The sequence below is a fragment of the Pantherophis guttatus genome, chromosome 1 (genome assembly GCF_059756535.1).
Source record: "Pantherophis guttatus breed Tessera chromosome 1, ASM5975653v1, whole genome shotgun sequence".
Taxonomy (NCBI): domain Eukaryota; kingdom Metazoa; phylum Chordata; class Lepidosauria; order Squamata; family Colubridae; genus Pantherophis; species Pantherophis guttatus.
Window position 1 is genome coordinate 306,758,220 of NC_142063.1, and position 21,728 is coordinate 306,779,947.

Sequence of the window (21,728 nt, forward strand, 5' to 3'; positions counted from 1 at the left end):
AAAGACAGGTCAGAATAATTTCAAAAGCAGGGGCAATAGACAGAAAGATAAGCAATTGATTTCTCCCCCCCCCCCTCACTGTTCTTTTGACTCAGTTGAGCTTTTGGCATTTCCCTTGACAGATGCACATGACTAATTATAGAAAGACAGAAAAATATAGACAGAAAAAACACAGAACAATATATGACCTTCTGAAGACATTTGTTTGATCTCTACCATTTAGATATAGTCTACAGAGTGTTACAGCTTACATGCTGAATGACTTCGTCTGCCTTCAGGGAGAAGAGGAGTGGGAGGAGAATCCAGCCAAGAGTTTGTGTCTGTGTCAAATACTTTGATTCGGTTACAGTAAATCTCATTGTTGGAATGGAATGGCCCAAAGCGATCTGCTCTTCCCCCAAACACATACATCTTTGTCCCAATTATTGTGGCTGAATGGAAATCTCTCCATCGAGCTGGTGTGCCCTGAAAAATAATTCCTGTTAGAGGCAGTCAAAGGAAAGTTAATTTTTGGAATAAAAGAAGTGGAAGGGTATGGGATCAGAGTATTCATACTCCAGTTGATTTTAACCCACAGCAGACAGAGGTTAAACTAGAAATAGGATCGCTTAATGAGCAAAAAATACATTCCTTGCATATATACTGACCTTAGTGCAGATCAAACTCCACATCATGTTGCTACTGTCAAGTTTGTGGATGTCATTTGAAAAACAATCAGCCTGAAAGAAAAAGCAGTGATTAAACTACTTGACATATCAAAACAGAATTGCCAACTGAATCTAGGATTCCTAAAGAGATATTGATTACCTTGTTCCCAGACAAGAAAACTCTTGAATTTAATTCTTCAAGATTTCCCTGTGGAATTAGAATATATTCAGGGAACTATAAGAAGTGAGTAAAAAACAAAGTACCTGTTCAGTGGTTAGATTATCCAAATCTCAAAATGAATACAGAATTACAAGCTGCATGGGCTTTACCATAGTTGTCATCATAAAACTATCTCCATTCTACAGACATCAAAAGTAAGCAATGGATATTAAATCCATTGTCACTAATAGCCATGGTTCTGAATGATTTATCTAAATCAACTGCCTTTTAAAATAATAAAGCCGAACCTAACTTGTTCCAGCAATGCAAGTTTAATGGAACTCATTACGTTAGCCCCCCTCCCAAACCTCAAGCCAAATATTCTGAAAGGAATCAGTACTAACTTTTAAAAGATACAATTTGACTGTCCTTGCCATGGATTTGGGGAATTTAGAATTACCATAAAAGAAGACAAAGTATTTGGAGTTATAGATTAGTATCTTAAATTACTACTTTGTTTCTGAAGTTTTCTTCAGAGGGCATTACAGCATTCTGCAGGTTAATTCTGCAGATTCACTGAAAACGGTTCTAACTTTAATGCTATTGCTAAACCTAGCTGTAACTATGATCCACATACGGTCATGAGAAGCACCAGAAATGTCCAACAGATTATTTGATAGATATGGGCTTAATATTTGATACAGCCACAGGACTTAATAGGCTTTATTTAAAACAGTCTGACCAATAAAGACAAAGATGCCTGAAATGTTGATAGAGAAACCAATTATCTGTTATCCGTTGTTACTGTTATTCATCTGTTTCTCAGTACGATCAGCTTGCAAAAATATTAACAAACAGATTTTAGCTCAAAGCCAAGGTATGGACTATTTTATTCCGAGTTGCATGTTTTGAAATAAATCTGACTGTATTTAGTAAGTTTTGTTTCTAGCTTCAATAGCAATTTAGCATTATTTTCAGACTGTGGAAACATTAGGCTATCATCAGCAACTGACAAAAAAAACCCTGACTTTACTTTTCAAAGATGTATTTAAATATTGAAAGCAAGTAGATCTGCATATAAATGGTACAAACTTTAGAACAACTTACCAGTTGCTCATATCCTCCAAAAATATACATGCTCTTTCCCAAGACACATGCTGAATGTCCATCCCTTGCTCCTGGAACCATTCCAGAAACTTTTGGAGTGAACCATTTGTGTATGTCTAATACATAAAAATAAAAAAGTGGAGATATATCAACTATATTTAGTGGTCACAGAATGGCATGCTCAAGAATATGTGACAAAAGTTCATAACTCTTGGAGGGAAAATCATTAAATTATACGATCTTTTTCTGCATGTAAAGTCTGTATAAGGCACACCAAACAATATATGTGCCAAAGCTATACAGTAGTTCATAAAAATTATCTAAATCCATTAGTTATGTGGCTTTATTATTATATTATCATAGATTAATATTACAAACTATATCACAGAGAGGCTTGAATCCTTTTGGAAAATGACTAAATGAAGAAGAGGCATTTTTCACCAATGAAAAGTATCCTGTGCATATAATTCTGAGAATATCAGCAATGAAAATTGTGTAAATTTTAAGGCAACACCTGTTCTGAAAAGTCCCATTTATCCCTCCCCCCCCCCAAAGCACAGATAATCCTTAAGAGATTCCTTCAACATAGTTGGCAGTCAGTTTTTAGTCTTGGTCCAGGAAGCAGCAACAGACTGTCCTATAAAAACTCTATCCCATAAAGGTCTCCTGTAACTTGGCTTCCAACCATAGCCATTCAACCAGACTAACTAGACTTGTCCTCCAGCCCAATGAAAGTTCATAATGGGAAACCAAATCTTGTTCTATGCGAGTATATGCATTTAATGACTGTTTGAAGTTGCAACGGCACTGGAAAAAATGACTTACAACTGGTCCTTGCATTTACAACAAACCCAGCATTCTGATCAAAATTTGGTTGCTTGGCAACCGGCATGTATTTACAATAACTGCAGCATCTCGGGGTCATGTGATTATCATTTGCAACATGACAGCCATTTTCTGACATCCAAAGTCAATGAGGAAAGCCAGGTTTGCTTAATGACTGCATGATTGAGACTTAGCCACTGCAATAATTCGCTTAACAATTTTGGCAAAAAAGTCATAAAATTGTAAACAACTCACTTACCATCGCCTTGCTTAGTAATAAAAATTCTGGTCCCAATTGTTGTTATAAGTTGACCATATTTAGATTTCTAAATTCAGTTGAGTATTATCTCTAAGGATCTTTACCAAGTGCAACAGATGAAATTAGAGCTGTGACATCTAATCTAGATGGCATTTGTAAGCCAGCAAAGGACAGTGCCCTGCATAATAGGCTCAGGGCTTTGTCTAGCCTGAAGTGACTCATATGGGATTTTATTTTATTTTCCCTCAAGAAGAGTAGGCTTAATACATTTGCTTTCCAGGGATGATAGGAAATGGTAGGTACAAGGCTGCCCAGGACTTTGAACTGTGACAGTTCCTATGTTGCTTTGCAATACTCCTTGTGAACATTATCTCAGATCTAATGTAATATAGTGAAACTATTTCTGCTGCTTACAAAAAAACATAGAAATATCAGCACTCTCAATATTACTATTATTATTTATTAAATTTGTTTTGGGAGCCCATTACAGTAAACTCAATACCACAGTCATTTACAAAAAAGCTACCCACAAGTTTTCTAACTGGATTCTTTTCTTTTTAATACATCGTTTATATAGTTTCCTTAAAAAATAAAAGTATAGAATAAATTAAGTTAGAAAAATGAGAAAAATGAACAAATGAGAAAGAATGACTTTCAATTTTCTTTAGTGCAATAGAATGCAAAAAAAAAAAAATTACAACCTCAACCTTTTGCTTTACATTTCACAACATTTCAAGCCATTTCTAAAATTCTAAAATTACAAAGCTGCCCAGTCATTTTGTAGGGGAAATGAGCAGCATAAAAAAAATAATAAATAAAAATAAATAATAAATACAAACTCATTCTATCAAAGTCTAAAATCAAAGTTACTTTTTTAGTTTTAAGCAGGAAGTCCAGAAATGATTTCCAAGTAGAAACAAAACTGCCACCAACGCTAATTCGATCACCTTTCTCATCCACTCTTCCATGGTGGGAACTAATGTATCTTTCCAGTTTTCTAACTGAGTTCTTATATTTATTTCTCCGTATTTCCCCTCTTCCATATTAAACAATAAACCCAATTGCTAAGATCAACTTGGTATACATTTTCTTGTTTGTTTCTTAGGACAATTTGCTCAGATAATTTGTTAACCTTACTTCTTTGGGAGGGTATTTGCTATATTTTGGATTTTTCTAAACTTTTATGTTATCAGAGCTTCATTTGAATCTTATTGATACAGAAGAGTAGTCCAAGTGAAAAAAAAAGCCCCAAAGTTTGAAGCTTGTTTTACTTATTTCATAAAGTCATCCAATCTGTGACAGTGTGAAAAAAATAATGTTCTCCCTTAGATTCAGCAACTTACTGCACCACTTTTTAGCAGCAAAAACTGCAATCAAATGTTCCTTAGACTTGATTATCAGGCTCCCACTTCACCATGTAGGAATTCTGTCCCATTCCTCTATGACAAACATCTTTAACTCAGTAACATTTGAATTTTCAGCATGAACTGCTCATTTCAGATAATAGTTCTGTAAATTAAATCTGGAGTTTGACCTCACCATTCCAAAATATTCATCTTCCTTATCTTCATCTGTTCTGCTCTGAACTTGCTTGCATGTTTGGGATCACTGTCTTACTGTATGACCCATTTGCACTTGAACAGATCATAATTCAAGTCATACTTATGCAGAGATATTGAAAATTCAAAAGGGTTCACCAACTTTTAATCACTACTGTATATTAACATATCTTATTTGCTCATTTTGTCTATCCTCTTTCTGATACTAGGGTATTCACATCTTGATATATACAAAGAATGCATTAGCTACTGTGTCATGTGCATTTCTTCCACAAACTCATGCTACTCCATTTGTACCCAGTGTACTTGAGGCTGTCTTCACAGAAAGCTCAATTTGTTAGAGCTTCCAAAAGCAGGCATTTAGCATTTTGGAGGCATAGAATCCTACTGTGCCAAGCTAAAGAGATTACTATGCAGTGAACAGAAAAACAAAGAGAACATTGGTTTCAAATGAATTTAAGCACAAATAGTTTCAATCTCATTAGTTTATAATCATCATCATTATTACTACTAGCCTCACTAACAATGAAGCTGATTTTAACTTAGAAGGAAAAGTAATTTCAGTAATGATAAGAATAATGTTCATTACTTGCCTCAATATACTAATGAAGCTGATTGTATAACAAGAACAAAAATGAAATAGAACGGAAAGCAATTACATTAATAAATATTTCCTAAATGCTTAATTTAGAAATAATATATTTAATATTTATTATTAGTGGGCAACACATTGACATAACCTGAGTATATAATTTAGAAGTGTTTACATGTAAAAATATAAATATTTAAAGTATATAATTAAAGTTCAAAAGCATAATAAATGTAGTAATTATTAATAATAATTCTTCATTTATAGTTAACACACTTGGCTTACTCAGTTTAATATCATGGCCATTGCTACGTGCCATCATTACTCCATTAACATCATATCAGTAAGAGATAAATGGCCTAAACGTTTGTCCTCCCTGCCTATTTGCCTTTATAAGCATGTGATAGTGAAAGTTATGGAAGCAGGACAACAACACTTACTGACGTCAAAGGCATATAATACATTGCAGGCTCCCTCAGTATCATTACGGCCTCCCCAGATGTAGATAGTGTCATCAATCAGCACCGCAGAATGCCCATATCTCATGTAAGGAACTTCTCTCACATGGTCCCTGCTGTTCGTCCACACTGGTGGTAGTTTGGTCCAACGCAGAGAGACTATTAGAAAAAAGCTCAGAAAGTTCTATCAATCAATCGATCAAAAATAAAAATCACAATTAAGATAAAAAAGAGAAATATGTAACATTCTAAAAGTATGTAAGAAAAAATGGAAGAGATATTATAGTGTACCATACTGTACAAACTTTAGCAGTACTTAGCTGTAATCCATGAAGTTAAACCAGATTGATCAGATAGTTACAACTTACTATAACTGAACTATATAATTATACTATAATTGTATATTTATATAATGATATATATGTGTGTGTGTGTGTGTGTGTGTGTATTTATAGTATATATCACATACTATACTTATAATTACAGTATAATTGTACTATAATAGTACAAGTAGGAATGACCAGACTCGTTAGTGGAAAAGAGTGATAAAAATTCCTGGTAGAGGAACCTGCGTAGAGGGAACAGTACAAAATAACATGTTCCATCATTTCAATTTAGGGTTAGGGTGGACTAAATTACTATCCTTAGTTGTACCCATGCCATATGTAGCATTTTCCATGGTATCAGTCAGTTTTTCACACATTTTAGGTAGCAGTTGTACCATAAACATGACAAACTCACTATTCTCTACAAACTAATCTCGGACCAGTTTATCAGTACTATATACTATGTACTGTTGCTAGGATTCTACCAACTACTTTATTTGTTAATGGTTTTATCCACTGTGTTCTATAATTGTTGTTTTTTAATATTTTTATGATGTAAGCTGCCCAGAATCATTAGATATGAGATGGGGAGGGCAAATAAATTTCATAAATAAATAAACTAAAAGGTATATGCAGAGTACTGGCACCTCAGAATTATATAGATAATGGGAAACTACATAGGATTCTCTTATGAAGTTATCTAAGATTTCTTACTAAATAAACAATAAGGAGAGCTTTGACTTTCTTGAGATAAAAGCTGATGTATTACACAGTTCAAAATTGGCAAATAAACAATTAATAATATTAAAAATCAGTAAATGATCTCCTGCAATATACTAATAACTGGCACTCCATTTTTCTCCAAAACATGGTATTGTTTTACATGTGCTTCCCCCAAATATATAATTTTACTATAGAGGAAAAATTTTAATATGAGAAATTCTTTTGCTTCATCACCATAATTGAATATTTTAAAATTTTCAGTAGCTTCATCTATGTTTGATGGCTGACATATTAAATTAAAATTAATATTCACTAAACATAAACATATGTATTTGAATTTTTTTTAAATAAAGCATAATTAAGTCCTGTTTCTCTAAACCTTAACATTCCTCAACTCACCTGCATTAAATACATGAACATCAATCTGTCGTAGAGTTTCATAATCTTCACCAGAACAGTAACCACCAAAAGAGTAGACTTTATGTCCAACAGCCACAGCAGCGTGGTTTACTCTTCGAGGCCCACCTTCTAAATGAACTGTCCACCGTAACATTCCCTTTTGTGAGTGTTCAATCCTTCCAAGTTATCGGTGGGGGCATTAGATTTTAGTGCCAATAAGGCTAGCCAATCATATTAGTTCATAGCCACAGAAATCTGCAGATTAAAAAAAACCCAGAGTGTTTAAAATTCAGTCTGAAACGTAACACAAGTTAAGGTTTTAAACAATTGCTTTGAATATTATGTATTTCTTTCATTAGTACTAGGGTCAGTTAAAAACAATTTACACTCCAAGGTAGCAGCATATACCACAAACTATAATGACACCAAAATGGTAACATACATATAATACCATAATCACACACGATTATAAGATAACCTTTATTGTCACTTTGTTCTGTAAACACATTGGCACACATTAAAAATGAAATTCTGATGTCCGCTCTCTAAAGAAAATATATATATACCCATATCCATACCTATTCCCATATGTGTATGGCACACACACACACACACACACTAATTACAATCCTTTTTTAATACATAGTGGAAAAAACGTATTTTGAGAATTAACAAGGTTGATATTATATGATACAAAGCTATTGCAGAATCTAGCTGTTCTGTTTTGGATATTGCGAAGATTCCTCCCAGAAGGTAACAAAGAAAACCCGGTCATGGAGAGGATGTGCAGCATCCCTGACAATATTGCAGATTCTGGCCAGGCATCGGTTATATGTCATGTCCTGGATAGAAGGAAGTGAACTTCTAATAATCTTTTATGCCATGCTCACCTCTCTCTGCACAACCTTCCTGTCCAAAACAGTAATACTTCCAAACCACACAGTAATACAATATGACAGGATGCTTTCAACTGTCCCTCTATAAAAATGGTATGGATAAGTGAATGAAGATATGCTCTTCTTATAAGACACAGAAAATGCAGCTGTTGCTGTGCCTGCTTTACCAGTGTCTCACTGGTGAGCCACCAAGCTAACCTTATCAGCTGCACACCCAAAAACTTGATAGTACTAACCACCTCCACGGGTGAATTGTTAATACACAGATGTATGGGTGTGCCTGCTTTTTTTGAAATTGACAATGATTTCTTTTATTTTTCCTATATTTAAAACCAGACTGTTTTTATTACACCAGTTCACCCAAACCCTCTACCTCCTCCCAGTAATCACTCTCATTGTCATCCGGTATAAGGAAGGCCCACCACTGTTGTATCATCTCACAATATGGTTGGTAGCAAAACTTGCACAACAGTCATGGGGCAGCAGGGTGAACAACAGCGAACTTAAAACAAAGCCCTGAGATAAACTTGTGCTCAAGAACATGGTGTTAGAAATATTAGTTCCAACTCGTATATACTGGGGCCTATCAATGAGAAAATCAAGAATCCAGTTGCACAAAGGAGTCTTAAAGCATAAAAGGCCCAGCGTATCTACTAAATGCTGAGAATTGTATTAAATGCTGAACTAAAGTCGACAAACAGCATTTGCACACGAGTACTTCTTTCCTCTAAGTGTGCCAAGCTCAGATGGAGAAAAGAGGAAATGGAACAATTTGGACGATAAGCGAACTGAAGTGAGTCAAATGCTGGAGGGAGGCTGGATACAATAAAGTCCTTTATCATCCTTTCAAAACAATTCATAATGATGTACATAAGTGTAACCGGACAATCATTAAGACCTGTGATTATGTATCAAGATGCATGTGACACTCTTTGCCTGTTCTTCCCTGACACCATGCTAGCAGGCTAATCGATATGGAGGAAATGTGGTTTTCAACTTGATGGCACATAAACAACCAAGTTGAATAAAGGTAGTCCTCAACTTATGACCACAACTGAGCCCAAAATTTCTAATTTTGTTGCTAATTGAGACAGTGGTTAAGTGAATTTTGCTCCATTTTAAATCTTTCTTGCCACAGTTGTTAAGTGAATCACTGCAGTTGTTAAGTTAGTAACCCAGTTGTTAAGTGAATTGGGCTTCCCCATTAAACTTGCTTCTCAAAAGATCACAAAATATGACCACATGACCTTAGGACACTGCAACTGTTATTAATATGAACCAATTGCCAAGCATCCAAATTCTAACCATAGATTATATATAATATATATATATATATACATTATATATATAATGTAAAGTAGTGAGTATACAGCTTGTATAACAATGTAAATGTGCTGTCCTCTCAAAATAACGCAACACGCAGCCATTAATGTCTAAACTGCTGGCAATAAAAGTGAGTAAACCCCTAAGTGATAATGTCTAAATGGGGCCCAAAGTATCAATATTTTGCGTGGCCATCATTATTTTCCAGCATTGCCTTAACCCTCTTGAGCATAGAGTTCACCAGAGCTTCACAAGTTGCCACTGGAGTCCTCTTCTACTCCTCCATGACGTCACAGAGCTGGTGGTTGTTAGAGACCTTGTGCAACTCCACCTTCCATTTCAGGATGCCTCACAGATGCTCAATAGGGTTTAGGTCTGGAGACATGCTTGGCCAGTCCATCACCTTTACCCTCAGCTTCTTTAGCAAGGCAGTGGTTGTTCTGGAAGTGTGTTTGGGGTCGTTACCATGTTTGAATACTGCCCTGCGGCCCAGTCTCCAAAGGGAGGGGATCATGCTCTGCTTCAGCATGTCACATTACATGTTGGCATTCATGGTTCCCTCAATGAACTGTAGCTCCCCAGTGCCGGCAGCACTCATGCAGCTGCAGACCATGACATTCCAACCACCATGCTTGACTGTAGGCAACACACACTTGTCTTTGTACTCCTCACCTGGTTGCCACTTGACACCATCTGAACCAAATAAGTTTATCTTGGTCTCACTGGACCACAGGATATGGTTCCAGAAATCCATGTCCTTAGTCTGCTTGTCTGCAGCAAACCATTTGCGGGCTTTCTTATAAATCATCTTTAGAAGAGGCTTCCTTCTGGGACGAAGCCCTGCAAATCAATTTGATGCAGTGTGCGGCGTATGGTCTGACAATATGGTCAACCTCTGCAGCAATGCTGGCAGCACTGATATGTCTATTTCCCAAAGCCAACCTCTGGATACGACGCTGAGTACGGGCACTCAACTTCTTTGGTTGACCATGGCGAGGCCTGTTCTGAGTGGAACCTGTTCTGTTAAACCGCTTTATGGTCTTGGCCACTGTACTGCAGTTCAGTTTCAGGGTCTTTGCAATCTTCTTATAGCCTAGGCCCTAGGCCATCTTTATGTAGAGCAACAATTCATTTTTTTCAGATCCTCAAAGAGTTCATTGCCATGAGGTGCCATGTTGAACTGCCAGTGACCAGTATGAGAGAGTGAGAGTGATAACACCAAATTTAACACACCTGCTCCTTCACACCTAAGACCTTGTACCACTAACGAATCACATGACACCAGGGAGAGAAAACGGTTACTTGGGCCCCATTTGGACATTATCACTTAGGGGTGTATTCATTTTTGTTGCCAACAGTTTAGACATTAATGGCTGTGTGTTGCATTATTTTGAGGGGACAGCACATTTACACTGTTATACAAGCTGTATACTCATCACTTTACATTGTAGCCAAGTGTCATTTCTTTAGTGTTGTCACATGAAAAGATATATTTAAATATTTACAAAATGTGAGGGGATGTACTCACTTCTGTGACATACTGCATGTATATATAATTATATCTTTTATTATTGTAAGCTGCCCAGAGTTACCCTGTGGTAAGGATGGTCTATCAATTTTATAAATAAATAAATAAATAAATAAAACTATCAGTAGTGTGATATTTACTGGCTGTTTATATACCGCAGCATGCAGGAGTGGGTTCCACTTACCTTCGCTACTGGTTCGGAACTGTGAGCGCGCATATGTGTGCACTTGCTTTGTTCATGCATGGTGCTTCCGGGTGGGTGGGTAGAGCCTCCCGCTGCCACCACTACCAGTTTGCCCGAACCAGGGCGAACCGGTAGAAACCCACCACTGGCAACATGTCTTGCCAGTGTTGTTGCAGGTGTTATTTTCTCCATAGTAGTTTCTTGATCAGGCTATTGTTTTCTTCTTGATTGTTTGTCTGATGTTAATCTCTGCTTGTCTGGATGTTGGCTGCTGAAGAGGATGTGTTGTGGCCTTTTCTCCTAGCTTTTTTATTGTCTCTTTTCAATGGTAGCTAAATATCTCTGTTGATGGTTAACATATCTAAGTGTCAAACTTTCAGGAATTTCCTACTGTTTTTAGATTTAGCTTGGTCTAGCATGTTCAAAACTTTCCAGTTGAAATTATGTTTGAGCCTGTCTGTCCATGTCTCTAAGTAGTTTTTATCATGTTTTCTGACTATAATTGATGTTCATGGATGCCCTCTGCTAGTCTTATGCCTGTGCATCCTCTATAATGTCTGTTATAGTTCTTATACTGTATGTTACAGATGACTCCTGTTTTTTTCTTCTTGGGCTGCTGGGTCTTTTAGTTTATTTAAAATGATTTGGAGGGTTTTAGTTTATTTGTGTACTGTGTAATTGCAATAGTCTGTTGGTTGCTTCTAAGATGTTTCTGATGTAGGGCAGTGATATTCTATTTATAGCTTGTGTTGGTTGTGCTGCAATGGGTTTTAGTGGTCAGGCATGTTTTGATAAAGTTGTATGGGTATGCACATACAACCTATATAAACCATAGAGTCATAGAGGACATGCCCAAGTATGTTCAACCTCTTCTGATCAAAACTGGAAATTAGCAGGAAATGGACGTTGGACTTACCTGATACGTCCGTTCTCTCTTAGTAAGGAACGTCTGTCAGACTGGGTTATGGACTCCACTATGCAGCCTATGACCGAGTCTGCGGATTTAAATAACTCCGCCCTCTCCTGGATGATCCCCAGTGTTTCGGCGAGGGCGTAGACGCAGACTGGGGTGTCTTTCTGGAAAATACAAAAGAGAGGTAAGAGAACACCACCCACCCCCGGGAACAGGGCACGGCAGAAGGGTGGGGCTGACAGACGTTCCTTACTAAGAGAGAACGGACGTATCAGGTAAGTCCAACGTCCATTCTCCTCAGCGTAAGGAACGTCTGTCAGACTGGGGACATACCAAAGCTGAATGTCCGCTGGGAGGGAAGATCAAGGGCCCTGTTACCTCAAGTCGAGTGGACCGTCTGGAGAACTCTGCGCCCAAAGGCCGCATCCGCAGAAGCAAACGAGTCCACCCGGTAGTGGCGAATAAAGGGAGAGATGCTCGACCAGGCGGCAGCTCTGCAGATCTCTTCCCACGAAGCCTGGGTCGCCCATGCAGCAGAGGTCGCCGCGCTCCTGGTGGAGTGGGCAGTGACGTGGTGAGGTACAGGCAAGGATTGTCTTTGGTAGGCCGTCGATATTGTAGCGCGGATCCAACGACCCAACATAGGAGCAGATGCCTTGGCCCCGATAGAAGCGGGTTGGTAAGAGACAAATAAAGCCTCTGTCTTCCGAAAGGAGGAAGTGCGCCTCAGGTATATTTTGAGAGCACGACGCACGTCAAGCGTGTGCCATGAGCGTTCTAAGGGATGCTGAGGGGACGGGCAGAAGTTGGGTAGGACCAACTCTTGTGAGCGATGAAAGGGGGAATTGATTTTGGGTATGAAGGAAGGGTCCAGTCGGAGGACTACCCTGTCCTGGTGAAAAACGCAGAGGTCCCTTCGAGATGACAGAGCCGCAAGCTCCGAAATGCGGCGGGCCGAGGTGATAGCGACCAAAAAAGAGACCTTGAATGACAAGAAACGGAGCGAGACGTCTCGAAGAGGCTCGAAGGGGGAAGCCGTAAGAGCTGAGAGGACCTTGTTCAAGTCCCAAGTAGGGAAGCGATGAACGGGAGGAGGTCTTAAATTTGCAGCTCCTCGCAGGAATTGTTGGACGACAGGATGCCGGGAAATCGAGGATGCGGAGCCGCAAGTCAGAACCGTAGAGATGGCGGCAGCTTGCCTCCGGAGGGTGTTTGGAGATAGTCCGGCAGCAAATCCCTCCCGGAGAAAAAGTAAAACGTCCAGGATTGAAGCAGAAAGGGGATTAACACGAGCGCGCTGGCACCAAGAGGAGAAGGAGGCCCAGGTGGAGTTGTAGATCCTGACAGTAGAAGGCCGGCGGGAAGCTAAGATGATGTCTATCACGGACGAGGGGACCTTGGCCTCTTGCAGGAGGAACCGCTCAGCCTCCACGCGGTTAAGTGGAACCATGCCGGATCCGGATGGCGAAGGGAACCCTGGACGAGGGCAATCTGGTTGGCCGGAATAGACCACGGCCGAGCGACAGATAGGGAGATCAAGTCCGAGTACCAGTGTCTCCGGGGCCAGCGGGGCGCGAGGAGAATGATTTCCGCTTGCTCTTGAAGGATCTTCCTGAGCACCCTGGAAAGTAACGGAAAGGGGGGGAAGGCATATAAGAGACCGGGAGGCCAAGGGCTACGAAGAGCGTCCGTGGCTTCCGCCCCGGGATCCCAGAACCGAGAGAAGTACCTCGGAACCTGGTGATTGGCCTGCGATGCGAAAAGGTCCACTTCTGGGAACCCGAAGCGTGTCGTGATCTCCTTGAAGAGAGAAGGGGGGAGGCTCCATTCCGCGTTGTCCAGCCGACGTCTGCTTAGAGCATCCGCTTGCGAATTCTCCATCCCGGAGATATGATCTGCACGAAGGGAGTGAAGGTGAGACTCAGCCCAGAGACCAAGTAGCAGGGTCTCGTCCATTAGCGCTCGGGAATGGGTGCCTCCCAGTCTATTAACGTGAGCCTTCGCCGTAACGTTGTCCGTAAGGACAAGGACGTCACGAGACACGATAAGGTCTCGGAAATGAAGCAAGGCTAGACGGATGGCTCTTAGTTCCAGGAGGTTAATTGGAAGAAGTTGCTCTGAAGATGACCACTGACCTTGCGCCATGTGATGTGTCAGGTGAGCTCCCCAGCCCTGGAGGCTCGCGTCCGTGGTGACTATTACTCGCGGTGTTTCCCTGAAGCAGCAAGCTCCTGACAAGGCCGAGGACGTCCACCACCTGAGGGAGGATATGACGGATGGGGCTATAGGTACTCTGATGAGGGACGTACTTGATCGCTTCCGTTGATGGGGGAGCAGGAACCATTGTAATTCCCTACTGTGGAGACGGGCCCACGGCACTATATCGTAAGTAGAGATCATCTTGCCCAGAAGGCAAGAGAGACTAAGGAGAGAGGCTGATCGATCTGCCATACAGCGGCGGGCAAGCGAGCGCAAGCTGTCCTGGCGGTCCAAGGAGAGGGAAACTGTAGACCTCACTGTATCTATGACAGCCCCTAAATGTTGGATAGAAGTGGCAGGGACCAGATGGCTTTTGGTCCAGTTAATGGAGAACCCGTGTGATTGGAGAATTTGGATGGAAGTGGCCAAATCGGATTGGGCCTCCTTGAATGAAGAAGATTGCAGAAGAATATCATCGAGGTAAAATTGGATTCGTATGGGGAGGGAGCGAATGTGTGCCACGAGAGCCGCCATGATCTTAGTAAAGACACGGGGGGCTGAAGAAAGTCCAAAAGGGAGTGCAGAATATTGGAAGTGTCGCCCCCGGTAGTGAAAGCGGAGATATTTACGGAAATCCGGGTGAATGGGGACATGGAGGTAAGCCTCCGTTAGGTCTATGGAAGACAAGAAGTCCCCGGGGCGAATGGTTTCCAGGATAGTATGGAGAGTGTGCATCTTAAATTTGTGATACACAATGTAACGGTTAAGAGCCTTTAAGTCTAAGATAGCCCTCCACCCCCCAGAGGATTTGCTAACTATAAACAACCGGGAATAAAACCCAAGGCCATGCTGGTCGGGAGGTACTGGTTGTATGGCCTTGATGGTAACTAAGTGGGAAATAGCCTGAGAAACCAGGGATCTCCGGACCCTGTCCCTAGAGACTGGGCAAGAGATAAAAACCGAGGGGGGAGGGGAGGAGAATTCAAGAGAAAGACCAAACTGAACCGTACGTAAAACCCAAGAGTCCGAAGTCGTGGAAGCCCACTGAGCGGCAAATAAGGTTAAGCGACCGCCAATGGGAGCTTCCAGGTGAACCTCACTTGGACCGTCTAAACGATCTGCCCCTGCCTCCTCGAAAGGAACGTTTCTGGAAGGGCCTAGGGCCCTGTCTAACCTGTGAGTCCTGGGAAGGCTGGGATAGAAAGGAACGTTGAAACCGAGGCTGGGAGAAGCCGGAGTCTTGAGGTCGAAATGACTGAGACCGGTGGTAAGGAGAAAACCGCGAGTTGGAGCGACGAGAGACAGACGGGAGAATCTTGCGGTGGTCTCTGGTTTCCACCAAAAGTGGTTCCAGGGGAGGACCGAAGAGAGAAGAAGATGAATAAGGAGAAGAAGCTAGTTGCCACTTGCTCTTGGCGTCCGCTTGCCAATGGCGGAGCCATAAAAGGCGACGTGACGTTACCGTGGAGCCGATGGATTTGGCTGAAAATCGTGCAGAATTTAATGTGGCGTCTGCCGAGTACTCTAAGGCGGCGACTATCTTGTTTAAATCTTGGTGTGTACGAGAGTCCGAAGGTGGTAACCTGTCTTGTAATTGTTTTAGCCAAAGCAGAGAGGCTCGATTAAAAAAAGAAGCGGCCGTTGCGGTTTTGACTGCCCATGCTGCGGATTGATGAGCCTTGATGAGAGTCTTCTCCGCCCGTTTGTCTTCGGGTCGCAGAGATTCTTCCGGAGAGCTGGGAAGCCTGGAAGGAGCAGCCAAGGCTGCGACGGGGGCGTCCACGGGAGGAACCTGTAGAAGGTCCGAAAGAGCAGGAGCGGTTTGGTACAATCGCTTATCCAAACCATTGGGTGCCGGGGCCGAACCAGGTAAGGTCCATTGTCGTTGGACAATATCCGTAAAAAGCTTGGGGGCCGGAATGAGTTCTGGTTCAACCGTTGGTTCAGCAAATAAGGATGAGGCTGGATCAGAGGACACCTGTGATGTTGACCCCGAGACATTGGGAGACCCCAGTCTTGTGACTGCTAGAGCTTTAAACAATAAGGAACGGAATAACTGGGGCCTAAAGAGGCCAACAAAAGCGGGCTGGTCCGGAGCGAGGCCCTCGTCGTCAGAAAGAGACTGATCCCGAGGTTCCTCTTCCTCGGAGAGGGAACCATGGTCCGATTGCTCAGGAGAAGACAGGTGTTCCTGGCGGTCTCCAGAGTGGACCCGGCGAGATTGGGCTCCAGGAATGGGCGGGGGAGGCTGAAGGAGGCCTTGTTGCAGTCCTTGAGAGAGCCCCCGTTGAATGGCTCTGGCTATGATGGTCTCCAAGGCAGCATGGGGATCTGTGTGGGAAACGCTCCCTGCGCTGGCCTGAGAAGACCCATGCCCGGAAGGCTGGCAAGAGGGCTCAGGTGTAGTGTCTCTCCTCTGCGCCAGAGTATCAGAGGGATCCGGAAGAGTCTGGAAAACCTGTTCTGCCTCCGATGACGTGGGACCCCGAGATGAAGGGCGATCAGGAGAAAGGTCCCGATCGGAACGGGCCATGGTAGATTGAGGCGCAGGAGGAGAGGGCCCAGGAGGTAAAATGGCCGACGTGCGGGACAAAATGGCGGCAGGCTGCTGTTGAGCCTTGAGAGCCGCTTTTTCCAATGCCCTGTGCCTCCTAAGTTCCTCCCTGGTGGGCTTGGTTAGGCCAGAGGAGGATGATGTTGTTTTAGATGGGGCTTTGCTCGGGCGGTTTTGATTGCTGGGACCCTCCCCCGGATCGCTAACATGTCGATGTCGGGACCTGGTAGCAGCGGAGCGAGAACGAGGGTGATGAGAGGCGTCCGCCATCTTAAAATGGGTCAGCGCGCACCGCCGGGGGCCCCTGAGCGATTGGAGATCTCAAACCTCTAAGACGATGAAGCTCCGGCGATGAGTGAGGGGGAGGCAGGTCCGCTGCTGGTAGGCTCCTGGAAAACCGTCCGTGCGAAGGAGGCAAGCCGCTTGCTCAAGGCAGTCAGGGCGGCAGGAAAATAATGGCGCCGTTTGAAAAGCCCGCCAGAAAAAAAAAAAAAAATTCTTAAAGCGTCCAAATTGAATAACAGCCGAATTTGAGAGGAAAGAAAATAAAAAAGAGGTAAAAATAGCGGAAAATACGTTGGAAACAGACTGGGTCCAGAAAGACACCACTGTCCAGCATAGGACCGAGTCGAAACACTGGGGATCATCCAGGAGAGGGCGGAGTTATTTAAATCCGCAGACTCGGTCATAGGCTGCATAGTGGAGTCCATAACCCAGTCTGACAGACGTTCCTTACGCTGAGGAGAATGTATATTTATCGTAATATCCGTACTGCCCCAATATTACAAATTATTTGGAATCGGACGTTGCTTAGCTGAATGTCCCTTCTCGACGCGCAGCTGGAGAATCCAAAGCTTTGGATTCTCCAAGCTGCGCGTTGGAGAAGTTGACAATTTAAGTAAATTATTTTGCCTCGGAACACAAATGTTAATTATTATGCTCAATTACATGGTCAATTGAGAGACAGCCCATGCATGTTTAACTGAAAGTGACATTACAAATAAATCAGTTTTGGTTACATAGTAAGTTTGAAAAATTAATTTAGAAATTCTATTTAGGATTGAGTATAAAAATTTCCAAAACTGCTTTCAGCTGCGCAAATCATAATGACACACCAAAACGTAATTTGGTTGTTGCAACATTTAGAAATGTTATTCAAACCTGAAGTGCTCAGCATATTTCTCAGGTCATACAGTAACAACAATATTCTTGATGCTTTAAAAGTATAAGATGGTAGGAACCTTTTTCAATGACCTTAAAATCTAAATTTTGTATATAGGGATATAGACAATAAAAATTGTAACACCAAAAAAACACACCCCCAGTTCTAAAATAAGTAAAACCAAACAAAATGAACTTGATACCATTACATTTTATAATTGATTTTTCAACTCCAAGAAGATACAGAAGAAATCAAAATAAAAGTAATACATAGAAAAATACAAATGTGTCCAGACTTGTAGCTTAATTTAAACAATCTGGCTTCTTCATAACTTAAACAGTCCGGCTGTAAATATTCAGTTCTAGTGATTAATATTACCTCAGTTTCATTTTAGACCAGCAGGGGATAAACAATTTTGATATTATTAATAATTTGCAGCAGTAACAAACCCCTACTTTTCTAATACCTTAATCTCTCAAATATATTCAATGATATATAAATTCCCTACCATGCTGTAGCTTTAGTTCTTCCAGATATAAAACGTGAAAGGTTGTGGTTTTACCACATGGTTTGGAGTATTAAAAATAGATCCAGACAGGTTGAAGCAATCTATGCTGACTGTTCTATTTTAGGCACAATCCAACACACTATTACATTCATAAGTAAAACTATCCAGTTCCTTTTTGCACTCCTCACTCCTGATTTATTCGTTTCACTAATTATTCCAAGAGAGCAGGATAGACGCCAGTATCTACAGAAGCCTAGTTAGTGACCATCTGTGATGAGGTTCAGTTCTAACAATTCTGGACCGATAGCTAGTGAACATGAATCACTTATAAAGTACGGCAGAAAATTTGTAAACATCTAAAAGACTCCTGAGAAACAACAAACCAGGCCTTACTTTTATGCTATCACTCTAATAAAATCAGAGCAGTCTTCCTGGGTTAGGCTATAGGCCAGTGATGGCTAACCTTTTCGGCACCAAGTGCTGAAAGCGTGTGCATCTGTGCGCAAAAGCACACACACTCATAATGCAATGCATGCGTGAGCCCCCTCATGCACATACGACTCCCCACGTGCGCCTCCCCTTATGCATGTGTGACCTCCGCCCCCCCCACATGCATGCACATCTCCCACATGCGCTCAATTCCCCGCACATGTGCGGCAGAGACCTGAAAACCAGCTGGCTGGCAGGAGGTGCACACGTATGCGCAGCACAGCCAAGCTGGGGCAATGGCTCGCGTGCCTGCAAGGAGGGTTCTGTGTGCCACCTGTGACATGCGTGCCATAGGTTCGCCATCCTTTCTATAGGCAGATCTAATCCTGCTTTGTGGCACACAATGGTTAAGTATCCATGTGAGGCAAACTAGTGATTCAGGAGACATTAATAGTTTTGCACTTATTAGCTGACACTGATACTGTAGTCTGCTGAATTGCTAACAATAAATTCTAGACTTTTATTTATTAGTAGAAAAAGTTATTTCTTCTTCTCTTACCTGTAGTATACCAGATACTTCTTCTCTTACCTGTAGTATAACCAATGATGGCGAAGCTATGACACATGTCAAAGGTGACATGCCACAATGTTTTGGATGACACGTCATCATTAATCAACCCTTGACAAAATTACGTCCCATTCACGAGTAATTATTAGAGGCTGTGGTGGCCACATGAGAACGGGTGGTGTTCTCTTGCAACCTTCAGAAGTTGCACCAGCGGACTGTACTCTCGCACTCCCTCCGAACCCTCTGAAAATTGTGCAAGAATGGAGCATGCTTTCACATGGTTTTTGGAAGATAGAAACACTGAGAAGAGCATTCTCTGAAACTACTTCAAGAATGAAGGCCTCATGTGACCCAGAGCTGCTTTGGGTAAGCCCAGAGGCCGGTTAAAAGAAAGGGAACAATGCCTGGAGGTAAGTGATGCAGAGCAGATCCTAGAGATTACACAATTGGACTATATATTTTTTTTAAATAAATGAATTTTAAATGTTTTTCTTTTATTCAGTGGGAGGGGGTTACATGCCAGCAGAGTCAGGCATTTCCTGAACTTTCAACATGCTGAACCCAAAAGGTTCGCTAGCACTGGCCTATGTCATGTATGATTTTATATCTCATATTTTGTTATTCCCAGATAAAAGCTCCAACTACTGTAATATACCTCATAAGAAGCTACTCCAAACCATTAACCAACCATAAAGGTTATTTTCTTGTTTTACTTTTATCTACAATATCCTTTTTAGTGCAGTAACAAGAAATGTAGATAGCATGGGCTCAACACATATTTGAATTAGAGTACTGTAATACAGTTCTAAGAATGGGATGCTTCTTTTTTATTTCCATTAAGTTTTAAGATGACTTTTGGAAATCATTTGCATGTTGTGAAATCTGCTATGGAAGAACAATTTAGCATATCCATACAGAACAAGAGCAAGCAATTTGTTACCTTTAGCACCACATTTGTAGTTTTCTCAGAGATAGTGTTCCAAAATTCAGCAGCAAAATGGCTGCATTGTTTTCCTTTTTAAGAAAAATATAAGGGTAATTGTGAGTAGAAAACTTCTGAGAATTTTTGTGGTATTATTTTGGGTCCTTATGGGAGGAGTTAGATGATTTTCAAGTAAGAATAAAAATAGTTTACTTTCTTGAGGCCTTCTAGACCCATTCTCACAGTTTAAAATCCAAACAACAAAACAAAACTCTTTCAGTGAAATCCTGGTGTGCAGAAGGCCTCTTGCAAACCTCAAAGTACTGTATGGTTGCAGTACGGTCTCTGATCCCTCAACAGTTTTTCACTTTTGAATACATTAATTAAGCTAATTCCTTTTATAAAACATTAAGACACTTTTCTCATTTCCACACTGGAAATGTATCTAAAAGTTTGAACAACCTGACTTGTGACTGTTTGGCTATTGTACCCCCATTCATATTGTAAAGTGAAACCAACGCATCACAAAATTGTCAATGTAAAGCCATCTCCCCCCAATACTGCCAATATTGCATTCAGAGTAAGATCTAAAATCAGCTCCTGTAATGTGGCATCTCTGCAACTATTGATGTTCTATCCTTGCAAATACCTTTACTTTCTTTTTGCCACTGGTTGAAAAGTGACAGATTTTATGCCAAAAGATCACAAGTGTTTGAATCCTCTTTTCTGATTCAATGTCTCCCTTTAGTGAAATGTCATTAAAATGGCATATCACAAGAAACAGAAACTGTCAAAGCCAAATAAGAATGCCAGATGCAAAAAGGCAAATGAAAGGAAAGTTCACACACTACAGTTTATACAAGCTGAGTTAATAACAATAACCATAAAAGGTTTACAGCAAACTATGCTCACAGGCTGCCTTCATGAAATCAGCCACTTCTTATCTCAGAAAGTTATTCTAGCTTCCAATGAGAAGAGAGAGTCAGTTTGATGTGTTAGTTAAGGTACTAGTCTAGAAACCAGGTGAATTCTAAGCCTCAGGCATGAAAGCTGGTTGGGTGACTTTGGGCCAGTCAGTTTCTCTGATCCTAACCAACCTCACAAATTTATTTTTTCAAGGAAAACAGGCAGGGTTTTTTATAGGTTTGCCATCATGAAACGGCCAAATATGTTTTTAAAAGACGGGATAACAATGTAATAGTAATAACTGCCAGTCAAATACTTTTTCTCCTTAAACAACCCTAACATATGCTTTGGAACTATAGGTTTTATCCCTTCTTGGCCTCTTATCTGTTTTGTTATATGGCCATTCTGTCATCAGAAATAAGTGAATGCTCTAGAAGAGTTTTTTAAACTTGGTAACTTTAAGATATGTGAACTTCAATTTTCAGCATTCCCCAACCAGCCAATGGGAGTTGAAATCCACACATCTTAAACTTCCCAAGTTTAAAAAATACTGCTCTAGAACTTCCTAGGAATTTCAAAAGCTA

General features: G+C 41.1%; 2 protein-coding genes across 15 annotated transcripts in view; one reads left to right on the top strand and one right to left on the bottom strand.

Annotated features, from left to right (window-relative positions):
- MEA1 (male-enhanced antigen 1) overlaps positions 1 to 21,728 on the top strand; it is a 96,201-nt gene that overhangs the window by 64,366 nt on the left and 10,107 nt on the right. The window lies entirely within an intron of this gene.
- Positions 1 to 21,728, bottom strand: part of KLHDC3 (kelch domain containing 3) — a 50,309-nt gene that overhangs the window by 24,486 nt on the left and 4,095 nt on the right. For 6 of the 14 annotated variants that reach the window (XM_087888064.1, XM_034427570.3, XM_087888070.1 and 3 more), the window contains 6 exons: positions 7,053 to 7,307; positions 5,587 to 5,763; positions 1,915 to 2,030; positions 808 to 855; positions 648 to 719; positions 252 to 465 (listed from right to left, as the gene is read on the bottom strand). In XM_087888064.1, the coding sequence (XP_087744190.1) occupies positions 252 to 465; positions 648 to 719; positions 808 to 855; positions 1,915 to 2,030; positions 5,587 to 5,763; positions 7,053 to 7,206 (781 nt within the window). In that variant the 5' untranslated portion in view covers positions 7,207 to 7,307. Of the gene's footprint in view, positions 1 to 251; positions 466 to 647; positions 720 to 807; positions 856 to 1,914; positions 2,031 to 5,586; positions 5,764 to 7,052; positions 7,308 to 18,319; positions 18,392 to 21,728 lie in introns of those variants that run through there. The other 8 variants (XM_034427573.3, XM_087888075.1, XM_087888055.1 and 5 more) reach the window with 3 other exon arrangements.